General features: G+C 45.9%; 1 protein-coding gene across 1 annotated transcript; it reads right to left on the reverse strand.

Moving 5' to 3' along the window:
• Positions 1-1,100: 1,100 nt before the first annotated feature.
• Positions 1,101-8,982, reverse strand: MPC2 (mitochondrial pyruvate carrier 2). Its single transcript, XM_069945185.1, has 3 exons — positions 8,874-8,982; positions 3,981-4,092; positions 1,101-1,293 (listed from the first exon to the last, which is right to left on the reverse strand). The coding sequence occupies exons 1-3, from the start codon at positions 8,929-8,931 to the stop codon at positions 1,236-1,238; spliced, it is 228 nt and encodes a 75-aa protein (XP_069801286.1). The 5' UTR covers positions 8,932-8,982; the 3' UTR covers positions 1,101-1,235.
• Positions 8,983-12,584: the final 3,602 nt, after the last annotated feature.

A 12,584-nucleotide genomic window follows, 5' to 3' on the forward strand; every position in this document is an offset into this window, starting at 1 on the left:
CGCTCTCTCCTGGCAGTCCCGCGCTCTCTCCTGGCAGCTAACCTCTGCGGCCGCACGCTCTCTCCTGGCAGTCAACCTCTGCGGCCGCACGCTCTCTCCTGGCAGCCCAGCGCTCTCTCCTGGCAGCTAACCTCTGCGGCCGCACGCTCTCTCCTGGCAGTCCCGCGCTCTCTCCTGGCAGCTAACCTCTGCGGCCGCACGCTCTCTCCTGGCAGCCCCGTGCTCTCTCCTGGCAGCTAACCTTTGTGGCCGCGCGCTCTCTCCTGGCAGCCCCGCGCTCTCTCCTGGCAGCTAACCTCTGCGGCCGCACGCTCTCCCCTGGCAGCCCCGCGCTCTCTCCTGGCAGCTAACCTCTGCGGCCGCATGCTCTCTCCTGGCAGTCCCGCGCTCTCTCCTGGCAGCTAACCTCTGCGGCCGCACGCTCTCTCCTGGCAGTCCCGCGCTCTCTCCTGGCAGCTAACCTCTGCGGCCGCACGCTCTCTCCTGGCAGCCCAGCGCTCTCTCCTGGCAGCTAACCTCTGCGGCAGCACGCTCTCTCCTGGCAGCCCCGCGCTCTCTCCTGGCAGCTAACCTCTGCGGCCGCACGCTCTCTCCTGGCAGCCCCGCGCTCTCTCCTGGCAGCTAACCTCTGCGGCCGCACGCTCTCTCCTGGCAGCCCCGCGCTCTCTCCTGGCAGCCCCGCGCTCTCTCCTGGCAGCTAACCTTTGTGGCCGCGCGCTCTCTCCTGGCAGCCCCACGCTCTCTCCTGGCAGCCCCGCGCTCTCTCCTGGCAGCTAACCTTTGTGGCCGCGCGCTCTCTCCTGGCAGCCCCGCGCTCTCTCCTGGCAGCTAACCTTTGTGGCCTCGCGCTCTCTCCTGGCAGCCCCACGCTCTCTCCTGGCAGCCCCGCGCTCTCTCCTGGCAGCTAACCTTTGTGGCCGCGCGCTCTCTCCTGGCAGCCCCACGCTCTCTCCTGGCAGCTAACCTCTGCCGCCACCGCGGGGAATCACATGCAGAGCGTTCCAGTTCGGATAGCGCTGCTGAACATCAAGACTGACAGGTTAGTGACAAGTCATAAAGCCAACTACATATGACCTGCGGTACAAAAACAAGACGCTACATAGAAGGGTCATTCTTTATTAATATGATGCACTAGAAATGTCAAAAAAAAACAAAGAAAAAGTTGAGTGTAACCAGGCTAGGATGTCCTAAACTCTTCATGTTGTCCCGGCCGTAGTAGTGAGGCTAGCCAGAGATCACTGCTCTGCTTTGTGGACGGCTTCAGCAGCCTGGGCTTTAAGGTCCTGGTTGTATCTGCAAGAAGAGGAGGAGGAAATAAGACCACGCTGTGCAGGAACGGACCCCGACCACCCTCACACGTCCCGCACATATGGCCGACCTGTCACTGCTAGCACCACTGTCATATGCAATGCCTCCCCCGACCATCACACCAGCAGAGGCAGAAAAGGGTTAACGCGCTCCCATCAGGCATCCATAACCAATCCCTACTGCAACATAAGGGAGAAGGCGGCTGGCGGTCAATGGCCGAACATGTAATGGGCCCTATAACGCCAGGCGTCCTCCAGCTAGGTGTCTGGCAGTGGTCTGGGCAGAGACAGCGCTATATAAAGACAGGGACTCCTGGGTCCAGATGCTGAATAGAACGGCCGGCTGCTCATACAATCCCTCAAAATTGCCTGATGATAGGTCCCCTCCCCTCTCAAAGCACAGTACTCCCTGTGAGGGCGTATCCTCTCCTCCCGCAGTACTCCCTCCCTGTGAGGGCGTATCCTCTCCTCCCGCAGTACTCCCTCCCTGTGAGGGCGTATCCTCTCCTCCCGCAGTACTCCCTGTGAGGGCGTATCCTCTCCTCCCGCAGTACTCCCTCCCTGTGAGGGCGTATCCTCTCCTCCCGCAGTACTCCCTCCCTGTGAGGGCGTATCCTCTCCTCCCGCAGTACTCCCTGTGAGGGCGTATCCTCTCCTCCCGCAGTACTCCCTGTGAGGGCGTATCCTCTCCTCCCGCAGTACTCCCTGTGAGGGCGTATCCTCTCCTCCTGCAGTACTGCCTCCCTGTGAGGGCGTATCCTCTCCTCCCGCAGTACTCCCTCCCTGTGAGGGCGTATCCTCTCCTCCCGCAGTACTCCCTCCCTGTGAGGGCGTATCCTCTCCTCCCGCAGTACTCCCTCCCTGTGAGGGCGTATCCTCTCCTCCCGCAGTACTCCCTCCCTGTGAGGGCGTATCCTCTCCTCCCGCAGTACTCCCTCCCTGTGAGGGCGTATCCTCTCCTCCCGCAGTACTCCCTCCCTGTGAGGGCGTATCCTCTCCTCCCGCAGTACTCCCTCCCTGTGAGGGCGTATCCTCTCCTCCCGCAGTACTCCCTGTGAGGGCGTATCCTCTCCTCCAGCAGTACTCCCTGTGAGTGCGTATTCTCTCCTCCCGCAGTACTCCCTGTGAGGGCGTATCCTCTCCTCCTGCAGTACTCCCTGTGAGGGCGTATCCTCTCCTCCTGCAGTAATCTATTGGTCGGGTTGTGACATTGCTGGAGATGATGATCCAGGAGTCAGGCAAGAGGCCCAAGAGAGGAAAGGCAGCACTGCAGGGGCACAGGGAGAGGTAAGTAGCCCTTGTTTATTAGGCTCCACCCCTATCATTTCCCTGGATCTGTTGCATCTTCTGGCCGGATCTCCACATGCAGCTGCTGCCACTGGGGGATGAATACGGTAAGTTCCCCGTCTACCATCCTGCTGTGCACATACGGCTGCTTACACATCCATCAGGGCACAATACACTATAAAAACACAGAAAATGCAACAGCAAGATACAGACCCACCATAGACATGACAATAGTGAATAGCAGCCCCACGATCCACCACGGTAAGGTGGTCTCATGCTCGGGGCGGACCCTACACTGTAATGGCCTCTCCATGGCGTGTAATGCGCCTATGCTCTGGGCATGCAAGATCCGTCTAATAGCTGCAAAATAATTGCACCACCTGGGTGAGACAGGTGGAGAGCGCGATCTAATAGGGGCAGCCGCTCCCCCAACTGGAACACAGAAAAAAGAAATCATTGCAAATAGTAACCAAGAGACTCGTTATTTTTGTGGGAGTTTTTTAGCAGTTGGGGGGGGGGGGGCTGCTTCTAACCAGGCGGGTGGTAAGATGTCCGTGTGGCTCTTCTCTGTGTTCACTTACTTTTTCTGTGTATAGTTGTAATTATTGATTCCACTTTGGTTTTTTCACGGACACTCTTTCTGGCATTAGCCTGTGGGGGGGTTGCATACACCCCCCCCTCCTTAAATTTATTTTGCCCTGCAGTTAGGAGTTTTCTCCAATTGACTTTTTGGCTTAGGCTTCCATACAGATAGTGACCACTAGGGGGGGATGTTGTAATAACACTTACCCCATTAACCAACTCTCACACTATTACTTACCTCACTGATCTCTTCCTTCCCGCTTGGTTTTATCCCATATTTCATTCTGTGTCATTTTATCAACTTATATAGTCAAATAAAGACTTATGTTCTACCTCTATTTAGTTGAGCAATTTCTTCTGTTGTTTTTTTACAATTTCAGCCATAGCAGCGTGCTCCTGCCTAGTGTGAACAGTGTTGGAGGAGAGCCGACCAATAATTTGGAAAGTTTTCTGAGCATATGACTTTTCCCATTTTGTTATTGTGGCCCCATCATTCAATAGCCCATAGAGAGAAGTCTCAGCACACGGACATGAGAAATGTAGCTCCCACCTCCCACTCCTCTCGGCCACCTCTGACATATACCCTGACTGGACATGATCGGGAAATCTAGACGCTACGTAGACCGACGATGTGTATACGAGAAACGGCCAGAGAGGCAGGTGTGGAGGCGGAGACATAAAGAAGAGCAAAAAACCAACAAAAGACCAGAAGTATCTGCGGAGACGTAACGGAAGAGCGAGCTGGGAAACAAACAGCGGTTATTGTATCCTAGTGAGGGTCCATAGATGAGACGGAAAACATACCGCCATATCCTGAAGAGCTGAGATCCTCCTGCACAGCCCACAAAGAAGTTCACAGCAAAGAGAGACCAGTTCTTAGGGATGATGACCAGAGAATACCGGGACCATATCAGCCCTGGGAAAGGGAAGAAGTACAAAGGGTACAATGAACGGACAAAGAATCTGACGTCCGCAGCTCACGCTACAGCAGCACAGCAGGGGATACGCACACTCCCCCCCCCCCCCCCCCCCCCCAATGGTTCCCACGCACTCCCCCCCCCCCAATGGTCCCCACGCACTCCTCCCCCCAATGGTCCCCACGCACTCCTCCCCCCAATGGTCCCCACACACTCCAATAGCCAATTACTCACTTACTAAATTACTCACTAGGAGATCACTCACTATATCACTCACTTACTAGGAGATTACTCACTATGTTACTCACTTACTATAAGATCACTCACTATGTCACTCACTATGAGATCACTCACTATGTCACTCACTATGAGATCACTCACTATGTCACTCACTATGAGATCACTCACTATGTCACTCACTATGAGATCACTCACTATGTCACTCACTATGAGATCACTCACTATGTCACTCACTATGAGATCACTCACTATGTCACTCACTATGAGATCACTTACTATGAGATCACTCACTATATCACTCACTTACTATGAGATTACTCACTATATCACTCACTATGAGATCACTCACTATGTCACTCACTATGAGATCACTTACTATGAGATCACTCACTATATCACTCACTATGAGATCACTCACTATGTCACTCACTATGAGATCACTTACTATGAGATCACTCACTATGTTACTCACTATGAGATCACTCACTATGTTACTCACTTACTATGAGATCACTCACTATGTTACTCACTTACTATGAGATCACTCACTATGTTACTCACTATGAGATCACTCACTATGTTACACACTATATCACTCACTTACTATGAGATCATTCACTATGAGATCACTCACTATATCACTCACTTACTATGAGATCACTCACTATGTTACTCACTCACTATGAGATCACTCACTATATCACTCACTTACTATGAGATCATTCACTATGAGATCACTCACTATATCACTCACTTACTATGAGATCACTCACTATGTTACTCACTCACTATGAGATCACTCACTATATCACTCACTTACTATGAGATCACTCACTATGTTACTCACTCACTATGAGATCACTCACTATGTTACTCACTTACTATGAGATCACTCACTATGTTACTCACTTACTATGAGATCACTCACTATGTTACTCACTCACTATGAGATCACTTACTATGTTACTCACTCACTATGAGATCACTTACTATGAGATCACTCACTATGAGATCACTCACTATGAGATCACTCACTATGAGATCACTCACTATGAGATCACTCACTATGAGATCACTCACTATGAGATCACTCACTATGAGATCACTTACTATGAGATCACTCACTATGAGATCACTTACTATGAGATCACTCACTATATCACTCACTTACTATGAGATTACTCACTATATCACTCACTATGAGATCACTCACTATGTCACTCACTATGAGATCACTTACTATGAGATCACTCACTATATCACTCACTATGAGATCACTCACTATGTCACTCACTATGAGATCACTTACTATGAGATCACTCACTATGTTACTCACTATGAGATCACTCACTATGTTACTCACTTACTATGAGATCACTCACTATGTTACTCACTTACTATGAGATCACTCACTATGTTACTCACTATGAGATCACTCACTATGTTACACACTATATCACTCACTTACTATGAGATCATTCACTATGAGATCACTCACTATATCACTCACTTACTATGAGATCACTCACTATGTTACTCACTCACTATGAGATCACTCACTATGTTACTCACTTACTATGAGATCACTCACTATGTTACTCACTCACTATGAGATCACTCACTATGTTACTCACTCACTATGAGATCACTCACTATGTTACTCACTCACTATGAGATCACTCACTATGTTACACACTATATCACTCACTTACTATGAGATCATTCACTATGAGATCACTCACTATATCACTCACTATGAGATCACTCACTATGTTACACACTTACTATGAGATCACTCACTATGTTACTCACTTACTAGGAGATTACTCACTATATCACTCACTTACTAGGATATCACTCACTATGTTACTCACTTACTATGAGATCACTCAGTATGTTACTCACTTACTATGAGATCACTCACTATGTTACTCACTTACTATGAGATCACTCACTATGTTACTCACTTACTATGAGATCCTCACTATGTTACTCACTCACTATGAGATCCTCACTATGTTACTCACTCACTATGAGATCACTCACTATGTTACTCACTCACTATGAGATCACTCACTATGAGATCACTCACTATGTTACACACTATATCACTCACTTACTATGAGATCATTCACTATGAGATGACTCACTATATCACTCACTTACTATGAGATCACTCACTATATCACTCACTATGAGATCACTCACTATGTTACTCACTTACTATGAGATCACTTACTATGTTACTCACTCACTGAGATCACTCACTATGTTACTCACTCACTATGAGATCACTCACTATGTTACTCACTTACTAGGAGATCACTCACTATGTTACTTACCATGAGATCACTCACTATGTTACTCACTTACTATGAGATCACTATGTTACACACTATATCACTCACTTACTATGAGATCATTCACTATGAGATCACTCACTATATCACTCACTATGAGATCACTCACTATGTTACACACTTACTATGAGATCACTCACTATGTTACTCACTTACTAGGAGATTACTCACTATATCACTCACTTACTAGGAGATCACTCACTATGTTACTCACTTACTATGAGATCCTCACTATGTTACTCACTCACTATGAGATCACTCACTATGAGATCACTCACTATGTTACACACTATATCACTCACTTACTATGAGATCATTCACTATGAGATGACTCACTATATCACTCACTTACTATGAGATCACTCACTATATCACTCACTATGAGATCACTCACTATGTTACTCACTTACTATGAGATCACTCACTATGTTACTCACTCACTGAGATCACTCACTATGTTACTCACTCACTATGAGATCACTCACTATGTTACACACTATATCACTCACTTACTATGAGATCATTCACTATGAGATCACTCACTATATCACTCACTTACTATGAGATCACTCACTATGTTACTCACTCACTATGAGATCACTCACTATGTTACTCACTTACTATGAGATCACTCACTATGTTACTCACTTACTATGAGATCACTCACTATGTTACTCACTTACTATGAGATCCTCACTATGTTACTCACTCACTATGAGATCACTCACTATGTTACACACTATATCACTCACTTACTATGAGATCATTCACTATGAGATCACTCACTATATCACTCACTTACTATGAGATCACTCACTATATCACTCACTTACTATGAGATCACTCACTATGTTACTCACTCACTATGAGATCACTCACTATGTTACTCACTTACTATGAGATCACTCACTATGTTACACACTATATCACTCACTTACTATGAGATCACTCACTATGTTACACACTATATCACTCACTTACTATGAGATCACTCACTATGAGATCACTCACTATGAGATCACTCACTATGAGATCACTCACTATGAGATCACTCACTATGAGATCACTCACTATGAGAATCAAACTACACTATGAGATCACTCCTATGAGATCACTCACTATGGAGATCACTCACTAGAGATCACGTCACTATGAGATCACTCACTATGAGATCACCACTCTGAGTTCCATCTACTATGAGATCACTCACTATGAGATCACTCACTATGAGATCACTCACTATGAGATCACTCACTATGAGATCACTCACTATGAGATCACTCACTATGAGATCACTCACTATGAGATCACTCACTATGTTACTCACTTACTATGAGATCATTCACTATGTTACTCACTCACTATGAGATCACTCACTATGTTACACACTATATCACTCACTTACTATGAGATCATTCACTATGAGATCACTCACTATATCACTCACTTACTATGAGATCACTCACTATATCACTCACTGAGATCACTCACTATGTTACTCACTTACTATGAGATCACTCACTATGTTACTTACTTACCATGAGATCACTCACTATGTTACTCACTTACTATGAGATCACTCACTATGTTACTCACTTACTATGAGATCACTCACTATGTTACTCACTTACTATGAGATCACTCACTATATCACTCACTCACTATGAGATCACTCACTATGTTACTCACTCACTATGAGATCACTCACTGTTACTCACTTACTATGAGATCACTATGTTACACACTATATCACTCACTTACTATGAGATCACTCACTATGTTACTCACTCACTATGAGATCACTCACTATGTTACACACTATATCACTCACTTACTATGAGATCACTCACTATGTTACTCACTTACTATGAGATCACTCACTATGTTACACACTATATCACTCACTTACTATGAGATCACTCACTATGTTACTCACTTACTATGAGATCACTCACTATGTTACACACTATATCACTCACTTACTATGAGATCACTCACTATATCACTCACTCACTATGAGATCACTCACTATGTTACTCACTCACTATGAGATCACTCACTGTTACTCACTTACTATGAGATCACTATGTTACACACTATATGACTCACTCACTATGAGATTACTCACTATGTTACTCACTCACTATGAGAAAAAGTTCCCCTTTAATATAACAACCTACCAGTAGCTGTGAGCACTCCAGATTGAGCGGTGCTTAACTTTTCTGCTGGTCTGGTCATATCTGCTAATCCGGCAATCACCAAACCCTACAGTTATAAAAGATACAATGAATACAGATGGTAAGATGCAATATGAATGTAAAAGTGAACAAAACCCTGATCATTGGACGTGGATATGAGAGAAGTAACGTCCCGGCTCCAGAACAGGCTGCAGCCGGCCTGACCCCCCCCCCCCCAGGCGTCCTCAGGATGCCCATACAGGTGAGCAATGAGGTGGAGCGTGCTGGAGAGTGTCACATGACATAGCACAACCTATCACTGATACTGCACGTGTCCCCCAGAGGACGAGACGCTCTCAGCCAAAGATCGCAGGAGGTGCCTGAGGCCTAGCAGAAGCAGTGTGACCACCGGCGACTGCAAAGGAGCCAGGCTGAGCCGTCTGTCACCTCAGAGAGCGGCTGTACTGGCAGCTGCGGGGAGTGTAGTCACGTGTCACCACCGCACCACCGCACGCAGCCACGTGTCACCACCGCACCACCGCACGCAGCCATGTGTCACTACCGCACCACCACACGCAGCCACGTGTCACTACCGCACCACCACACGCAGCCACGTGTCACTACCGCACCACCGCACGCAGCCACGTGTCACCACCGCACCACCGCACGCAGCCACGTGTCACTACCGCGCCACCACACGCAGCCACGTGTCACCACCGCACCACCGCACGCAGCCACGTGTCACCACCGCACCACTACACGCAGCCACGTGTCACCACCGCACCACCGCACACAGCCACGTGTCACTATTACACGTAGCCATGTGTCACTATTACACGTAGCCATGTATCACTATTACACGTAGCCATGTGTCACTATTACACGTAGCCATGTGTCACTATTACAAGTAGCCATGTATCACTATTACACGTAGCCATGTGTCACTATTACACGTAGCCATGTGTCACTATTACACGGAGCCATGTATCACTATTACACGTAGCCATGTATCACTATTACACGTAGCCATGTGTCACTATTACACGTAGTATCACTATTACACGGAGCCATGTATCACTATTACACGTAGCCATGTATCACTATTACACGTAGCCATGTGTCACTATTACACGGAGCCATGTATCACTATTACACGGAGACATGTATCACTATTACACAGAGCCATGTATCACTATTACACAGAGCCATGTATCACTATTACACGTAGCCATGTATCACTATTACACGGAGCCATGTGTCACTATTACACGTAGCCATGTGTCACTATTACACGTAGCCATGTATCACTATTACACGTAGCCATGTATCACTATTACACGCAGCCATGTATCACTATTACACGTAGCCATGTATCACTATTACACGTAGCCATGTATCACTATTACACGTAGCCATGTATCACTATTACACGTAGCCATGTATCACTATTACACGTAGCCATGTATCACTATTACACGTAGCCATGTATCACTATTACACGGAGCCATGTGTCACTATTACACGTAGCCATGTATCACTATTACACATAGCCATATATCACTATTACACGGAGCCATGTGTCACTATTACACGTAGCCATGTATCACTATTACACGTAGCCATGTGTCACTATTACACGTAGCCATGTGTCACTATTACACGTAGCCATGTATCACTATTACACAGAGCCATGTATCACTACTACACATAGCCATGTATCACTATTACACGTAGCCATGTATCACTATTACACGTAGCCATGTATCACTATTACACGTAGCCATGTATCACTATTACACGTAGCCATGTATCACTATTACACGTAGCCATGTATCACTATTACACGTAGCCATGTATCACTATTACACGGAGCCATGTATCACTATTACACGGAGCCATGTATCACTATTACACGTAGCCATGTGTCACTATTACACGTAGCCATGTATCACTATTACACATAGCCATGTATCACTATTACACATAGCCATGTATCACTATTACACGGAGCCATGTATCACTATTACACGTAGCCATGTATCACTATTACACGTAGTATCACTATTACACGTAGCCATGTGTCACTATTACACGGAGCCATGTATCACTATTACACGTAGCCATGTATCACTATTACACGTAGCCGTGTATCACTATTACACATAGCCGTGTATCACTATTACACTGAGCCATGTGTCACTATTACACGTAGCCATGTATCACTATTACACGTAGCCATGTATCACTATTACACGTAGCCATGTGTGACTATTACACGGAGCCATGTATCACTATTACACGTAGCCATGTATCACTATTACACGTAGCCATGTATCACTATTACACGTAGCCATGTATCACTATTACACGTAGCCATGTATCACTATTACACGTAGCCATGTATCACTATTACACAGAGCCATGTATCACTATTACACGTAGTATCACTATTACACGTAGCCATGTATCACTATTACACAGAGCCATGTATCACTATTACACGTAGTATCACTATTACACGTAGCCATGTATCACTATTACACGTAGCCATGTGTCACTATTACACGTAGCCATGTATCACTATTACACGTAGCCATGTATCACTATTACACGTAGCCATGTATCACTATTACACGTAGCCATGTATCACTATTACACATAGCCATGTATCACTATTACACGGAGCCATGTATCACTATTACACATAGCCATGTATCACTATTACACGGAGCCATGTATCACTATTACACGTAGCCATGTATCACTATTACACGTAGCCAAGTATCACTATTACACGTAGCCAAGTATCACTATTACACGGAGCCATGTGTCACTATTACACGTAGCCATGTGTCACTATTACACGTAGCCATGTATCACTATTACACGGAGCCATGTATCACTATTACACGTAGCCATGTATCACTATTACACGGAGCCATGTATCACTATTACACGTAGCCATGTATCACTATTACACGGAGCCATGTGTCACTATTACACGGAGCCATGTGTCACTATTACACGGAGCCATGTATCACTATTACACGTAGCCATGTATCACTATTACACATAGTGTCACTATTATACGGAGCCATGTGTCACTATTACACGTAGCCATGTATCACTATTACACGTAGCCATGTGTCACTATTACACGGAGCCATGTGTCACTATTACACGGAGCCATGTATCACTATTACACGTAGCCATGTATCACTATTACACGGAGCCATGTATCACTATTACACGGAGCCATGTATCACTATTACACGTAGTCATGTATCACTATTACACGTAGCCATGTATCACTATTACACGTAGCCATGTGTCACTATTACACGTAGCCATGTGTCACTATTACACGTAGCCATGTATCACTATTACACGTAGCCATGTATCACTATTACACGTAGCCATGTATCACTATTACACGGAGCCATGTATCACTATTACACGTAGCCATGTATCACTATTACACGTAGCCAAGTATCACTATTACACGTAGCCAAGTATCACTATTACACGGAGCCATGTATCACTATTACACGTAGTGTCACTGTTATACGGAGCCATGTGTCACTATTACACGGAGCCATGTATCACTATTACACGTAGCCATGTATCACTATTACACGGTGCCATGTATCACTATTACACGTAGCCATGTATCACTATTACACGTAGCCATGTATCACTATTACACGTAGCCAT

This window comes from Dendropsophus ebraccatus, chromosome 11, assembly GCF_027789765.1.
Source record: "Dendropsophus ebraccatus isolate aDenEbr1 chromosome 11, aDenEbr1.pat, whole genome shotgun sequence".
In the NCBI taxonomy this organism is placed as follows: Eukaryota; Metazoa; Chordata; class Amphibia; order Anura; family Hylidae; genus Dendropsophus; species Dendropsophus ebraccatus.